Source organism: Canis lupus, chromosome 20 (assembly GCF_003254725.2).
Source record: "Canis lupus dingo isolate Sandy chromosome 20, ASM325472v2, whole genome shotgun sequence".
In the NCBI taxonomy this organism is placed as follows: Eukaryota; Metazoa; Chordata; class Mammalia; order Carnivora; family Canidae; genus Canis; species Canis lupus.
In genome coordinates, this window is record NC_064262.1 from 19408432 (window position 1) to 19426127 (window position 17696).

The 17696-nt window shown below is 40.8% G+C and overlaps 1 protein-coding gene across 1 annotated transcript in view; it reads right to left on the minus strand.

Annotated features, from left to right (window-relative positions):
- GXYLT2 (glucoside xylosyltransferase 2) overlaps positions 1-17696 on the minus strand; it is a 90655-nt gene that overhangs the window by 17188 nt on the left and 55771 nt on the right. The window contains 2 exon segments of the mRNA XM_025456583.3: positions 1982-2105; positions 3476-3727. Of these exon segments, the coding sequence (XP_025312368.2) occupies positions 1982-2105; positions 3476-3727 (376 nt within the window).

Sequence of the window (17696 nt, forward strand, 5' to 3'; positions counted from 1 at the left end):
CAATATTTAAAGGACAAATAATTCAGTACAGATTTACATCTTGGGATGTGCACCAGCTCTCTAGGATTCTCTCTCTTAAAATTTCCCCTCTCCCCAAAACCCAGAGGGTGGAAGTCAGAGAGGCCTGCATTTGTACCCCTGCCCTGTCACTCATTAGCAGTGCTGCAAATTACCAAACTCTCTTTTCCTTGGTACCTTTGTCTATAAAAATTATAGGGGATTATATTCTCAGGGTGGTTGCAAGGATTAAAGAAGATAATGCTTAGAACAGCACCTGGCACTTAGTAAATAATAAATGTCAGCCATTCTTTCTTCACCTTATGCTCCTGGCCTAGCTGACCCGTGCTGGAACCATCTGGTTTCACCCCCTGGGAATTTGGAAAGAGGATAGAGTTAATCTCTCCATGTGGCTGCACCTGGACTATGAAACCTTGGTACTTGGCTTTGAGGCCTGAGGAGCAGAGAATGAGGGGCACAAAGAGAAGAAGAAACAATGTCAGTGGAAGACAACAAGTCTACCCTGGCCTCCTTATCATTTACCCTTTCCTGCTTCAGGTCATGGGCTGAGCCTGCTGGCCTTCCTGCCTCAGTTTCTAGCAGACACCAGTTTGCTAATAAAAAAGTATCCCTTGTGAGGACACCTGGTGGTTCAGTGGTTAAGCATCTGCTTTTGGCTCAGGCCTTGATCCTGGGGTCCTGGGATCCAGTCCTGCATCGGGCTCCCCACGGGGAGCCTGTATCTCCCTCTGCCTGTGTCTCAGCCTCTCTCTCTCTCTCTCTGTGTCTCATGAATAGATAAGTAAAATCTTAAAAAAAAAAAAAGTATCCTTTGTGCTTGGGCTAACTCTGGGGGTCTTTCACATGCAGCCAAGAGTCCTAACCAATCCATCTCCACCTAGAAAAAAAGACAAAATCTGCTTAGGAGGAGAAAAGAGGAGGTAGAGACCATAACGTCCCTATTATTATCAGAGGGAAATGGAATAAAACATGCCCCCAGTGAACAGCCAAGATATTCCCTTCATCTAATGAATTTGCAGTTGGGGATTTCCCCCAGAAACTGTTTCAATCTGCTTTTTTTTTTCTTTTCTAGGACTTGCTCCTTCTAGATCTGAAGACATATGAGATTAGGTTCTATCTCAGAGTTTTGTTTAAAAAAAAATCTAATTACTTAGTAGGTGCTTCCAGGGTGACAGGTTATCACAGGCCGAAGTCTTTATAGACTGACTATAAAATAGTCTCTATTTTAGGATTTTGTAAAGCAAAGAAATGAGCTGAATAGTCTGGGTAACGAGTGCTTTTTCTCCCCCCAAAAAAATCTTTCTTGAGGAGAAAATATGGTTTTGATTTTAACAATACTAAATAAGAAGAAAGAAAAAGAAAGAGGAAAGAAAAAAATTTTATTTGTTTTAGGTGTCAACAACAAAAAACACAGATCAGAAATTTTCATCTCCTTCCCTCCCCCAACTCCACCAAATCAGTGATACAACCACGTAAGAAAGATTTCTTTTGCCTCACATGAAAAGAAAAATGAATTGGGGAATCTAGGCCCTTATTCTAGGCTCATTTAACCATGAACAAGATACTTAGCTGTAGGGATCCCAAGAATCCATTCCTTTCAATCTAGCAATTGTTTAGCCATGGAGGGCCTCATGTCTAGTTTATAATGTTCTCATTCAGTTCTGTGCCCTGCCACTAATTTTGACCACACTTCTTAGAAGAATGGTGTGGCAAAATCTAAAAGATATTCTCCAAAAATGGAGTCCAGTGTTGGAGGTTTCAACATTTGGCCTTTTGTGTCAGCAGCATGAGGGCCGCCCCCGGGCAGAAGCCTGGGGGGCAGGGGGTGAATGAAAGAGCGCACTTCATAGGGGAACACCAGACACAATTCAGGCTCAGTCAATGGTAGACCAGACTGGAATGTGCTCTGTGAGAAGAGGTGGGTGGACTCCTACACAAATGGCATTCTTGCAAGGGAGCCTACCTGGATTGAAATAAAAAATAATATTTAATAAATCCTGGTCTCCCCACGTGATGGCATTCTTGTACTTCTGGTACAGAGGGTACAACATGTCCTCCCAAGCCAAGCCTGTTGGAATCATGCTGTTCTGGAAAAGAGAAAACCATCAGAGCGGCTGAGGCAAAGCAAATACATCTTGTCGACCAAGAAATGGTGTTGAGGAATTGGTTCCCCTAAACCCCCAGGAATGAAGCAAACAAACAAGGAGTCCTGCTTGCCTCAAGACACAGGACAATGCAAAACTAGAGCTGGATTTTAGAGTTTTGCCAGATGGATGATAACACATGGATACTTGATGGACTAGGAACCAGTAGTTGGGGCTGTAGTTTCTACTCAGAAAATCATGCCCAAATTGAACCTTTTTTTCTTATGCTTAATTCTTGCCTCAGAAATGAAGGAACAAAATACAAATAGCAGAATTAAAGTAAGGGAAAACACCTTTTCCTTGTCTTAACATAATTTGCTTTTGAAATAGAAGCAACACATTCATAGAATAAATATTCAAACAGCATACAAAGATAAAATTAAAAAGTAAAAAACTCTTCCTCCATCCTCCTACCATTTCCACCCCCACTTTTCCCAGAAATATCCACAGTTGAGAATTAGGTATTCTCTTAGGTATTCTTCTGGAAATTTCTAAGCCATAAAAGAGATCATACTTTATGGTACTATGATTTCTGTTGCATTTTAACTTCCTCTCCTTGATACTTTTTAGAGATCTTATTTACCTTACTTATAGATCTAATTCTCTCTCTCTCTCTCTCTCTCTCTCTCTCTCTTTTTTTAGGTTGATCTAATTCTTTTTTTTTTAATTTTTTTTTATTTATTTATGATAGTTACAGAGAGAGAGAGAGGCAGAGACACAGGCAGAGGGAGAAGCAGGCTCCATGCACCGGGAGCCCGATGTGGGATTCGATCCCGGGTCTCCAGGATCGCGCCCTGGGCCAAAGGCAGGCGCCAAACCGCTGCGCCACCAGGGATCCCAGGTTGATCTAATTCTTAATAGGATGATGCATTTAAAAAAAAATTTTAGACTAGTTCTCCAATGATGTTCATTTAGATTCTTTCCAGTTCTTTACTAGGATAAAAGATGAGCCATGAGCAGCCTTGTACAAATATCTCTGTATACTTATATATATCCCTAGGATAATTCCACAGACTTTTTCATGGTTTTTGAAGCTTTGGGTATAAACATAGTTCAAACATTATAGAATTTAGAAATGCAACATAACATTCCTGAATAACAATTCTGCTGAAGCTTTAAATTCCATAACCACCTGGACTTTTCCTGAACAATATTTCATAGCTTCCCAAATATTTTCCTCTTCCCTGGCTCCTTCCATCCCACTACAAGCCACCTACTTCCAGAATCAATACACTGACAATCTAGGAAAATCACTGGTGAAATACCTAAAGAAATCCCAATTTTTAAACATGAAATATACAGTATTTCCTTACCTTAAACTGAGCATTTCGTATGCGAGTTAAATTCATCAGCATGACTCCTGAATTAACTCCAGCAGAGCCATAGAAAGGGTGCCGAGCGAAGCGGCTGTACCAGCCAATCTTGGGGATTTCATGTTCAGGAGCCATGGCTGCAAGCTGTGTGGCGTTAAATTGCCTCAGAAGCTTCCAGATGTCATCAACAGGTCTCAGAAAGAGAACATCAGTGTCCACGTAAAGAAGAGAATCCACATCCTTTAAAATCACCTTTGGGAGTTTGCGGGGAAGAGGGTGAAAACAAAACAAAAATCAGAAACAAAGGAAGTGGTCTGATATATCAACAGCGCCACCAATTTCATTGGTCAATGTTGAATTCTAGAAAGGGTACCCTTCTTAGTTTCCATTCCTCCTGTCACCTTTGACTTCAAGGATAAATCTTAATCAAGGGGTAGAGACTCAAAGGAAAATAAATCTTAATTCAGACTGGTTTAATTCTAGGATCCTAGACTATATTTGTTAAGGTTTGAACTCTCAAAGGAATGCCAACATCGGCACATGGACGGAGGCCCTCTCTTCTACTTTCATCCTTCAATGAAGCCATCTGTCCTCCCTTAGTTTTTTCTTGGAACAGGTGGGTCTGGCATTAGGTAACATGAATTGGACAGTCTCTAGACCAGTTCATGCCAGGCTTGGAGTAAATATTCTGACTCTGGACTGTTTCTTCTATGTTGATGGGTATGACTACATCTTTTTGAAATAACATTTTCAGCTAAGATTTAGTCTTGGGAATAGGCGAAACAAGCCACTGGTCAGCTTTGTTTGTAGATCGGAATTGGCAAACTTTTTCTCTAAAGGGTCAGAGAGTAAATGCAACACTCTGTTGCCACAGTACAAGTCTGCCACTGTAGTACAAAAGTGACAACAATGTGAAAAGAATGGGCATGGCTGTGTTTCAATAAAACTGTATTCATGGACACTAAAATTTGCATTTCATGTAATTTTTCAGATGCTACAAAATCTTCTGATTTCTTTTCACCATATGAAGTGTAAAAACCATTCCGGTTCATGGGCTATGATTTTTAACCCTGCTGCAGTTCATTCAAGCCAGCTGCCTAAAGCAATTGAGTTCTCCTTCTCTAACTGCTTAGTTTACCAGAGTTTTGCCTTGGGGTTTGAGACCTCAAAGTCTTAGTGATAGTGTTATCTGCCTTGTTTTGCTGTTATTCCCCAAATTTAGTGGTAGCTTAATTAAGGAAGGATTTGAATTTTCCTGGATCCCTGGCCTAACATCATCCTAATACCATAACAACACTTGCAATGGGCTGAATGTCTTTGTCCTTTCAAAATTCATATGTTGAAACCCTAATTCCCAGTGTGATAGTATTTGTAGACGAGGCCTGTGGAAGGCAATTAAGGTTCAATTAGATCATGAGAGTGGGGCTTTCCTGAACAGATTTGTGCCCTTATAAGAAGAGATGCCAGAGAACTTGCTGTCTGTCTCTATCATGTGAGAAAACGATGAGAAGCAGCTATCTCAAGCCTGGAAGAGGTACTTCACCAGAACCCAACCATGCTGGGACCCTGATCTCTGACTTCCAGCCTGCAGAAGTGTGAGAAAATAAATCTCTATGGTTTAAGCCAAACAATCTATGGTATTTTGTATTTTGTTTTGTATTTTGTTTTGGCAAGCTAAGACAATATTCCATTGGGATCCCCAATATTTAAAATTGATGAACATGCACACTGTTTGATATAGGTATCAAAAATTCAAAGAGATTTCAGATATAATGCTAATGATTGCTGGATTTTAGCTAATAAGGTTATAGCAAGATTAAGTCACTTTCTAGAATGTGTTTTCAGGGAAAAGAGACTGTGTGGTGTTCCAATAAAAAGCTAATTCAGAATTACAGAATCAGAGAGGAAGAGAAAGCTATTTGAACCCACGTGAAATAGTACAAATTTCTCTTTATGGCTGATTATCTAATAAGGCTTGAATAAAAGCCTACAACATTAATGCTTTAATCAATTAAAGGTTATGTAGACATTCACTCAAAAGAACCTTGCTGACTTGATTACCCTAGTTTTTTTCTTGGCCCTAAGTCATCATTTTATTAAAGCTATCATTACTTTCTTTGACAAAATGTTACTACTCCTCATCAAAACAAAAAGACTCTACTGGAGAAGGTCTAGAAAAAAAAAACTATAAAGATCTGAAGAATGGAGATATTCCAACATGATGTTAGAGGCCATATGTTTAATTAAGAGAGAAAAAAAGCAAAAAAGTGGTACTGGAAATCTATAAAACCAGAATAAACTTAAATAGGGTAAAATTTTTATTTAACCAATATTCTATTATTTGACACACAAGATTGCTCCCCTTTTTATTAGAAATAATACTATAATGGGTATCTTTTTGGGGGAGATTTCTAAGCATGTAATATGGATTTCTTTTCTTTTTAATGTAGTAAATATTTACGTGGTTAAAAATAAAAATATATTAAGGTAATGTGTTGACAATTTATTCTTCCTTGTGATTTTGTCACCGAGTCCCATTCGTTGAGGGAACTGATGATACTGGACTGCTCCATGTTGTGCCAGAAGTTTATTATAATGTAAGAATAAATAGCTAAATAAATACGTACCTTCCTCTCTTTTACTATGCTACAAATGGTAGTGTAGTGTACACAATGTTATCAGCCTGCTTTAAAAAAAATCATGTAGGAGGACTTTACATATCAGTGCATAAAGATTTTACTTATTTTTTTTTTTAGGTTTTTATTTTTTTATTTTTATTTTTTATTTATTTATGATAGTCACACACACACAGAGAGAGAAGCAGAGGGAGAAGCAGGCTCCATGCACCGGGAGCCCGATGTGGGATTCGATCCCGGGTCTCCAGGATCGCGCCCTGGGCTAAAGGCAGGCACTAAACCGCTGCGCCACCCAGGGATCCAGATTTTACTTATTTTTGATGCCCGTGTAGCATTTCATTGTGTGGCTCTACCATAATTTATCTAGCTACATATTGTAGGACATTTAGGTTATTTTCAAGCTTTTGTTATTACAAACTGTGTCACAATGAGAAACCTCCTTATCTTAATTCATTTCAAACACACAGGAGTGTATTAGTAAGGATAAATTCATTAAAATGTAATTCCTTAGTCAAAGAATACATGCATTTGTAAGCTTGATACATATTGCCAAACTACTTCTCTAGAAATGGACCAATTTAGATTTTGGCCAGAAATGTAAGAGGATGCCTCTTGCCCCTTATTACTTTCACCAGCATAATGTTTGGTCATGTTTTAAGACTTTGGCCTACAAGGAGCACACCTTAAATGGTCTTAGCCTATCAATTTATTTTATTTTATTTATGGAAATGAGAACAAATCTAGTCTTTTATTATTTTTTTGCTCATATGTGTAATATTTATAGTGCTTTTCATTTCTTCCTATAGGTTTTTTAAAAAGTTTTATTTACATGAGAGAGCAAGACTAAGAAAGAGAGAAAGAATGCACATGAGTGTGGGGGTGCAGGGAAGAGGGAGAGGGAGAAGCAGACTTCCCATTGAGCAGGGAGCCTGATGCAGGGCTCAATCCTAGGACCCTGAGATCATGATCTGAGCCAAAGGCAGACGCTTAGCTAACTGAGCCACCCAGGTGCCCCAAATTTCTGCATTTCTGTCTTTTAAAAAAATTGACAGCTCCAGCAAGAATGAATGGCTTGCATTCTACAAGGGAAAAATCAGGTGGCACTTATTTACAGGTACTCTCGACATTCTCAGTTGATTCATACAATAAACATTTATGGAGGGTCCACTAGGTGCCAGGTTGTGACCAGCAGTGACTGAGACAGACAAAAATTTCTGGCCTCATGAGGGAGTCACATAATAAATAAGACAAATATATTGATTATATAGTATATAAGCAGAAGAAGAATAAAGTAGGGAAAGGAACCAGGGGTCTCGGGTACAGAGGAGTTTGTAATTGTAAATAGGGCTGTAGAGAAAGCATCACTCAGAAGGAGGTGAGCAAATGAGAATAAAGCAGGCTGGCACATTTCCAGAAGAGCAGGGGACCAGTGTGGCTCGACCAGGGCCAACACAAGGAAGAAGAACTGGGAGGAGGATAGAGAGGGACGGGGGCCATTTGGGGCTTTGCTTGCCCTTGGAAGAACTTAGGATTTTACTGAGTGAGATGGCACCACTGGGGAGCTTTAACAGAGGGGCAACATGATATGACTTAGAGAAATGGTTACTGTGGGCCACACTGAGAACAGACGATTAAAGTGGACAGGGGAAGTAGGGAGCCCCGTTAGAACAGCATTTTAGTAATTAGGGTGAGTTGTGACGGTGGCCTGGATCAGGGGGTTACAGCTCAGAGAGTGAGAAGTCAAATCCTAAATAGAGTTTCAAGATATGGCCAAAAGGATTTTCTGATGGGCTGTGGGCATCATGTGAGACAAAGAAAAAAGTCAAGTGCAAGTTACGACAGAGTCATCTTTATCTGAGATGGCACCTGATGTGTCAATCCTGAGTTACCTGTCTGGCCCTCGTGGGTACCTACCGGTATTTGTAACTGCTGAAGCCTAGCTCCCTCCTACCTACCTCGGCACCTGTTCTCCCTCAGATGTAAAGAAGCCCATTGGGTGCTCCTGGGAGGGGGTACATCAAAGGTTTCTGGGGGCACTGATCAAATCATCTAGCTCTAGACCACAATGGTGCTTTTGCAGGTGTGAGCTTGTTAAACTAAGTGTATCCAGTTTCGTAGGTAGCTCATGTTTCTCAAGCAGACACACGATACCTAATGGTACATCTCAGAGACATGATAGTTCTTAACATCTTGAGTCCAGTATTCGTGAGTTCAATTCCAGGCAGGATGACCCCTCGCTCTGTGACATTGGACAAGTTCCTCTGTCTTTCCAGGCCTCAGCTCCCCATTTGTAAAAAGTGGAAAGCCATATCACCACCACCACCCTTCTCCCCAGGTTGTCATAATGATGTAGTGAAATAACACCCACAAGGTACTTGGTACAGTGGCGGGTCCATAGTCAGTACTCAACAAGTAACAGTGTTGTTACTGTAAGAAGTCTCTATGTTTTCCCTTGTAAAGTATCAAGTGTAATTAGTTACCATTCCCATCAATGCTCACAGCACTTCAAAACATGTCAACCACAAAAAGCCTTTTATAGAGTCATAGTCAAGCAGTTTTTGAACCTTCTGACAACACAATCTACTTATTACCTTAACTGAAAACAAGTACATAAGGCTTTTTTACTCTTTATCTGAAAAAACAAAGGACCAGGGAGGGAGGGAACTCACTCTCTCTATAACATTGTGTCTCTGGAGGCTAATTCTGCAGCAATTATTGCTGGTATTAATTTGAAGAGGATCATTTGGCCATGTTATAATGGGAAGAGGAATATTTACCAAAAGGATATAAAATTAGCCATTCTAATTCCCTTATGGAAATCAGTCAGCACTAGAAATGAGGCCTTTGTTTTCTTAGGGAAGGAGGGGGCAGAAAGGCAGCATACAATAGCCAGTTGTACGTGATCATGCTGGCTAACGGGTGTTCCTGTCCCTGCCCCATTCACTGCCCCAACCTGAGTGGCTGTCCTCCGTGAAGCCTGCTGGCTCTTTGTGCTTAGTGAGGACCAGAGGCTGGTCACAGGCAACAAGATTATCAGGGACTCACTGTTTTTGCTTCAACTGTTCTTTGACGGTACAACTTAGTGGTTAAAAGCTTTCGGTTTGAAGTCTAATTTCAGTAGCCCTCCTAAATCCACGAGGGGTATGTTCCCAGAGCAGCAGATGCCTGGAATGGTGGAAAGTACCGAACCCCTTACACATACTATTTTGTCCTACACATGTGTGCCTATGATAAAGTCTAATTTATAAATTAGGCACAGTAAGAGATTAACAACAATAATAAAATGGAACAAGCCCTACAATACACTGTAATGAAAGTTATGTGACTGATGTCTCTCTCAAAATGTTGTGTTGGCCTCGCCTTTCTTGTGATGATTTGAGATGGTAAAATGCCTAGGTGATGGCGTGCAGTGAGGTGAGTGATGTAGGCATGGTGATGTGACGTCAGGCTACCAATAATCTTCTGACCATGTGTCAGAAGGAGGATCATCTGCTTCCAGCTGAGGTTGACTACGAGTAACTGAAACTGTGCAAAGTGAAACGTGGATAAGGGGGGGTGGGGGGATGACTGTGTCTGAACTCAAATTCCATTTCTGCTACTAACTATATGGTGTTGGGCGAGTTACTGATGCCTTCTATGCCTCAGTTTATCATCCTTTAAGTGGCGTAGGCAACCCATTCACAGTGCTGCTGGGATGATGAAATGGCACAGTGCGTGTGAAGCCTCTGACAAACACAGAGAAGCACTCAGTTGATGTGCCACAGTCTTAGTAAGATAGTATCATCCTGTCTCCACAAGGGCCGGGGTCCTTGATTCACAGCCTGGGGAGTAAGGTCCTGGCCATAGCAGCAGTGGCCATTGTAGTAGTAGTAGTGAAAGAATGAGGCATATTCTCTGGTCTCGAGAGGTCTACTGGGGGAGGTAGCTAGGCGAAGTGAGGTGTAGGGGGTGACAGGGGTGGGAGGGAAGCACATATCAGGGCCCCTCAACCAGTCTGCAGTGAAAGCAGAGAAGGCCTCCCAGAAGAAGCACCATCTACTGAGTGAAGAGCGAACAACAGGGCAAAGCGTACTGAAGGCAACTGGAACAGCATGTGGGAAGGTCCACAACTGAGAGAACGTGGCATAGAACCAAATGGCAAGGTGCCTGGGGGGGCTGGAGCTGAGAGGAGGAGAGCCAGGCTGCTGGGGATTAGGGGGCAGAACAGACAGGGCCCAAACAGAAGGGATGCTGATGCATTTGGACTGGGTCCTGAGAGCAAAGGGGAGATGTCAAACAGTGTGACCCAGAAAGCCCAAGGTCAGACTCTTCCTCTCTTACTCACATTGCCTACATCCAACCATAGAGAGTCCTATCAGCTTTTCCTCCAAATACATGTGGATCTTCCCTTTTCTCTCCCTTTCCACCACCTTCCCAGAGTCCAAGGCATGATTACAGCTCCCCAGAAGTCTGGACAAGCCTGTTTACTGGTCTCACTGTGTCCATATTTACTCCTCTCCAATCTATTCCTCACAGAGCAGCCAAAGGGATGTTTAATCTTTGACCATGGATTATTTACAAGTATGTGGTATGATTTCCAAATATTTGGGATTTTCCAGATTTCTTTTTGTTGTTCATTTCTAATTTAATCCCCTTGTAGTCAGGGAGCATACTCTACATGATTTCAATCCTCTCAAATTTATGGTCCAGCACATGGTCTATCTTGATGAATGTCTCCCATGCATATGAAAAGAATGTTCTGCAGTTGTTGTGCACAGTATTCTATAAATTGTATAGCTGTCAATTAGGTCACGTGGCTGATAATGTTGTCAAGGACTTCCATCTCTACTGATTTTCTGTTTATTATAAACACAAGAGCTCTGCAGAGTTTTATCCCTAAACGCTAAATAAAGCAGGGGGATGAAATTACTGCAAATTCACTTATATCAACAGATATGGTAAGTTCCAATGGTTTATTTTGCTTCTGTTTCCCTTGTCTTGGGAGACACATCTAGTAAGAAGTTGCTCTGGCTGATATCAAAGTAGTTACTGCCTGTTTCTTCTCTAGGATTTTTATGGTTTCAGGCCTCACATATAGGTCTTTAGCCCATTTTGAATTTATTTTTATGTATGGTGTAAGAAGGTGATCTAGTTCCACACTACAGTCCAGAAATTGCACTACTATGTATCTACTGAAAAATGCAAAAATACTAATTCAAAGGGATATATGTTTGTAGCAGCATTATTTACAAGAGGCAAATTATGGAAACAGTTCAAATGTCCATCAACATCAATGAATGGATAAAGACATGGTATATTTATATAATGGAATATTACTCAGCCATAAAAAGAATAGAATCTTGCCATTTGTAATGAGGTGGATGGAGCTAGAGAGTACTATGCTAAGAGAAATATGTTAGAGTGCCATGCCATATGGTGTCACTCATTTGTGGGATAAGAAAGGAAAATAAATTGAAACTATGAATTTCTTATTTACCAAGGAATCAGTTTTTGGAATGTTTTCTCACTTTACTTCCTAAGTTCATGACATCTGAAGTGAAGAAAAGGTCTGCAAATGTGCTTAAAAAGAGCATCTTTATTGGGCTACCTGGGTGGCTCAGTGGTTTAGCGCCGCCTTCCGTCCAGGGCGTGATCCTGGAGACCCGGGATGGAGTCCTGTGTTGGGGTCCCTGTATGGAACCTGCTTCTCCCTCTGCCTGTGTCTCTGCCTCTCTCTCTCTGTTTCTCACGAATAAATAAAATCTTCAAAAAAAGGAGCATCTTTATTGACTATGAAATATATGCACAACCTCTGATGCTTTAGTCAGTTTCAAGGTTTGTAAGCTATTGCTTTATTTTTATTTCTTTAAAGATTCATTTATTTATTAGACAGAGAGAGGGAAAGAGAGAGAAGGAGAGAGAAAGGGGTAGAGGGAGAGGGAGAAAGAGTCTCCGGTAGACTCCCTGCTAAGCACAGAGCCGGCCATGTGCTTAGCACTATTTCAGTACCCTGAGATCACAACCTGAGCCAAAATTAAGAGTTGGACACTTAACTAACTGAGCCACTTGCAGGCACCCCTGCCAGGTATTGTTTTAGATAATTGCCTAAAGAATCAAAACTATGATTAGTGTGAAAATGGATGATGTTCCCAAATCATACCTGCTGATGTAAATGACTTAGCAGTAATTTGATGCTTCTCCCCTCTTTATGAGTCTGTTCATTAAGCTCCATGGAGCTCCTGTAATTTATGATAAGCACCTTCCCTGTCCTATTAGTGAATTGCTCCCAAAGGCTTCACCCATGTAAGCAGAGCTTTCCACCCACTGTTCTGGAACACCCAGCTCTGATTTATCCCTTAGATCTGAGCTCAGATGTTACCTCCTCAGTAAGGCTTCCTGGAGAGAGCCGTCCCCTCCCCCTTCCCAGTCTCCTCATCAAACCTTACTTTCTTCTTTCCACCACTTCTTATACCAATGGCCTTTGTTGAATTATCTTCTCATTTGCTGCTTGCTTCTTTGATTAGAATAGAAGCTCTGTGGGGCAGAGACCCTCTGTGTATAGTTCACTTCTGAAGTCCATGCGCCTAGCCAATGACTGGCACAGAGACTAGGCATCCGATAAATATGTAAACTAAGGAATTCAACTGCTGATCTGTCTCTGAACCACTATAAAGCTTTAAATATGCTTCAAGACTGATGATAGATGAAGACAGGCCCTGGGAAATGAGATGGTCTGTGAACAAATGAAGACTAGAAGACTCAAGTTCCTGAAGAGGAAATCAACAAAACACCTTCAGCACCAGTGAATGTCTTTTCGTTTGCATATCCAATATATGCTGAGCCTCTATTGACAGGTGTTGAGCCTCTATTCCCCTAGGTGCTAAATATATAATTCCATTTCCTTACCTCTCAAGCATCTCTAAAAGGCCCTGGAAACTGAAAGAAAAGAAAGGGAACCAGAGGAGGAATGACAGAACAGAAGCAAAGATAAAGAAGCCATTCAGATGCCAGTAGAATTGAACTCCAGAGAGGGAACCTTTGGAAAATGCCATTGATGATAATCAGAAGAAGGCAGAAATATTTAAAGAGGGTAAAAAGCAGGAGGTAGGAACAGAGATGAGGAAAAGACAAGGTTTCAAGAAGAAGAAAAGAAGAAACACTTTCTTTCTTGCCAAGTAAAGCCATCTATGTATATGGGAAAAACAAAGAGACTTGCTTATAACTAAAATAGCCACAATCCATCTACACAGAATCAGTGAGGCACCGTCCCCATATATACTAAATCGAATTATTTTTTTAAAAAGGTTTATTTATTTATTCATGAGAGACACAGAGAGAGAGGCAGAGACATAGGCAGAGGGAGAAGTAGGCTCCCTACAGGGAGCCCAATGCGGGACTTGATCCCAGAACTTAAGATCATGCCCTGAGCCGAAGGCAGACGCTCAACCACTGAGCCACCCAGGTGTTCCACTAAATTGAATTATGAGTAAAGAAATGGTGTTCTCATGGAATGGCACCAAAAATGCAGACACTATTTTAGTATGGGGAGATGAAGAGCTCTGGAGATGGATGGTGCTTTTGGTTGTACAACAGTGTGAACATACTCAGTGCCAAAGCACCATACACTTAAACATGGTTCAAATGGTTTAAGATATTTTACACTATATACATTTTATAATAAAAATAGAGAAAAAGGAAACACAGGCAGCATTATTATATCTTTCCAGTTAAAGTTTGCTTTACCCAATACGCTCTGAGGTATCACTTAACCTATTTCTACCTTTGTGAATTTTCACTTTCCTAAGCCAAATAATTGGAGTTTTCCCAAGATCATCTTTCATTCTGTCCTTTCTTGTTTTCTTTTCTTGTTTGAAATATCAGTCCTACAGCACACTCTTCTCCAGGCAAGATGTCCATCAAAGCTGACCACAAGAACAACACAGCCCTAGAAAAGAGCAGGAGAGACTCCCCTTGGCTAGCTGCCTCCTTCTCTGACAGAGAGCCTCCTCCTGGGGCACAGACTCTGGGAAAATACTTGATGACCCCTGCCCCTTCTCATTCTACAGAAATATCAGTTGGATGGAATAGAGCGTCTATGGCTATCTGGACTTTCTGTGCTGGGACCAAAATTCCAAAGTCTCCAAAGCAAAAGCAGAAAGGAAAGGAAATCCTACATGTCAACATAAATCTGCCATCTGGTGAAAATAAATACCTTTTCCTCCACCATTCTATTACACTCCTTTTGAAAAAATGCACACTGGACCTATTTTGAAACAGGCTATTACAGAGACAATGATTATTGAGGAAGGAGAGAAAGCTGAATAATAATGAACATTTATACCAATACCAATGTCTAGGCAATCTGAGACATCCTCTAGTAAACAGAGGTAGAAATCTGAAAAAATGCAAAACTGTGATTATTTTATGGGATTATTTTAACCCCATAAAATAGCTAGGTAGATAAGACACTATTCTGACTAAATAATTATGATAATTATAGTCACTCATATAGCACTTACTATATGCGAGGTACTGTTCCGTTAGCTCTCTCACATGAAATAATTTAATCCTTACAACATCCTAATGAGCTAGTATTAGTATCCCCATTTTACAGATGAGGAAACTGAGATACAGAGGTTAAGTTACATGCCCAAGGTCACAGAAATATACAAAATATTCAATCAGCAGATATTTTTGTCAATAAAATAATTTACAAATGTAAAGGAATAATAATAATCCCCTTGTTTACTCAGTACCTGTTCTATGTTAATCATCATTCTGGGCATTTCATATACACTCATGCTAGAGCCTCAACAACCTTGCTAAGGTGGTAACATTAACCCCAATTAAACAGATGAGTTTAAATGGAGTACCTAATGTCACCACGAAAAAATGGCAGCAGCAGGGTGAAACCAGGGCTCTGTGGCACCAAGGCTCATGCTGATTTTCACTTAATGCTAACCAGACATGTTCACAATGTGAATGATGGATGTGGTCCGTCACAGAGTAGTTGTACTTAAACCTCTGTGTACCTGACAATCATCTCAGAAGTTTGTTTAAAAAGAATCGCAGGCCCTACCTCCCCAGATTCTGAATTATTAGGTCTGACACAGGCCTCCAGAACCTGCATATATGTATGTATGTGTGTGTTTTTAAATGTTTTAAGACCGGGGACCCCTAGGTGGCGCAGCGGTTTGGCGCCTGCCTTTGGCCCAGGGCGCGATCCTGGAGATCCGGGATCTAATCCCACGTCGGGCTCCCGGTGCATGGAGCCTGCTTCTCCCTCTGCCTGTGTCTCTGCCTCTGTCTCTCTCACTGTGTGCCTATCATAAATAAATAAAAAAAATAAATGTTTTAAGACCATTTTAGACTTTTAGAAGAGTTGCAAAAAGAGTCCAGAGAGTTCCCAGGTACTCTGCACTGAGCTTCCCCTTGTGTTAACATCTGACATAACCACCGAGCATTTGTCAAAACTAAAAAATTAGCCTCATACAATTCTATTAACTAAACCATACAAGTGTCTCTGATTTTAGCAGCTTTTTCATGAATGTCACTTTTCTGGTCAAAGATCCAATCGAGGATCCCACATTGCACTGAGTTGTTATGTCTTCCTAGTGTTCTCCAACAGGTGACAACTCCTCAGTCTTTTCTTGTCTTTTCATGATCTTGACACCTTTGAAAAGTATTGGTCAGTTACTAGGTAAGAGTCCCTCAATTTGGCATCTGGTAGATCTTATCAGCAGTCATTAGTACAGTGGTGTTCTAATGGTTATTTTCTCTATTTTCCTCATACTTTCTCCAAGTATTCATTGGAAATCTTTTGTAGGGAAGAGTTGTCTTTTCTACCTATGCATTTATCCATTCAGTTACTTATTTCTATTAGTATGGGCTTAGGGAAATTATTTTATTTGAGAAATTATAATTCAATACTATCATAGTTTATTTTGTTGCCCAAGCTCTTCCAACTCTGATCATATGGGTCTCTGTAAGATTGGTTCCCATACCCTTTCAATTTGATCCCTCTCCATCATTCCATTCATCCATCCATCCATTCATTCACTCATTTAAAAATTTTTGCACATTGTTAATTTCCAGCACCACTATTGTGTATCAGAATGTATTCATTCTGCTTCTAGTCTCTTTCAGTGGATAGAGCTTCGAAATACATGTATGTATACTAATCAATGCATACACACATATCTATAACGATCTATCTATCTATCTATCTATCTATCTATCTATCTATCTATCTATTCTACCTACCTATCTACCTATCTATTTTAAAAACTAGTTCCTATGAATACCTGATCTCAGGAGCCTGTGCATATGAGTGTGTGACTTTGAGAAATAATTTATTAAAGGTAAAGGGAATTCTGAGCTTAGATTATTAGGGTGTTGGGCTGAGATTTAAAGAATTGGGTATGATTTTAGTAAGTGAGGCTAGAGAGGCACCTGGGTGGCTCAGTGGTTGAGTGTCTCTCTTCGGCTCAGGTAATGATCCTGGGGTCCTGAGATTGAGTCCCTGTATTCCTGCAGGGAGCCTGCTTCTCCCTCTGCCTATGATTCTGCCTCTCTCTGTGTGTCTCTCACGAATACATAAAATCTTAAAAAAAAAAAAAATTAGTGAGGCTAGAGGTGGGGGAGTGAAGTGGCAGCAGTATGGAGGAGGAAAATATGTTGAGCATCTCAGGACAGGGGCCGAACAGCCTGGCTGGAGAGGTAAATCATGATTTGGAATAATGCTGAAGAATGAACAGGTGAACTCAGTGTGAATGTGTAGGGCCCTGAACAAAAGTTTGAGAGTCTTGACTTGATCCTACATGGGAACAGAGACCCTGGGAAGATTCTGAGCTCTGAATTCACACGCTGAGGGTAGCATTCAAAAACCGAAACTCCAGGAGTAGCATGCAGAAGGGAAGGGACACAGATGGCAGGAAGATGAGTAAACAGGGTGATACAATCATCCTGTTCTCTATTATCACTGCTGTGTTTATTTTTTGTATTAATGTAAATACAGCCAGAGCCAGAACACCTGGTCAGAAAGAAGCCTGTACTTTCATGGTGTATCTCTATGTCCTTGCAAATGTGAGCAGACAGCTTCTGTACATTACAAAAAGCTTTGATGTTCTTGTTTTCTTCTTTCTTTCTGGTTTGCCACTTAAAAAATCTCTCCAAATTACACAATACACGAATGCATGCTTGAGTGTTATAAAAACACAGACAAGGCAGCAATCTGTGGTGTCAGAAATTCAAGTTGCTCTTTTCCTTTCTCTCCTCCTGCACTCACTACTCCAAGCCCCCACACCTTCTCTCTTTTCATTAGAATGAACTAATATTAACACTTCAGTGAATATTACCTGGACTGTTTCTATACATTTAACTATATGCAAGTGTGACTGTAGTATAGCTTGGCATTCAGATCTCAAGTCGGTTGTTACCTCTTCAGACATCTCCCTCCCCAACACTCTTTAAATTCATAATTTGGGGCACCTGGGTGGCTCAGTGGTGGAGCGTCTGCCTTCGGCTCAGGTCGTGATCCCAGGATCCTGGGATTGTGTCCTGCATCGGGCTCCCCAGAGAGAGCCTAATTCTCCCTCTGCCTATGT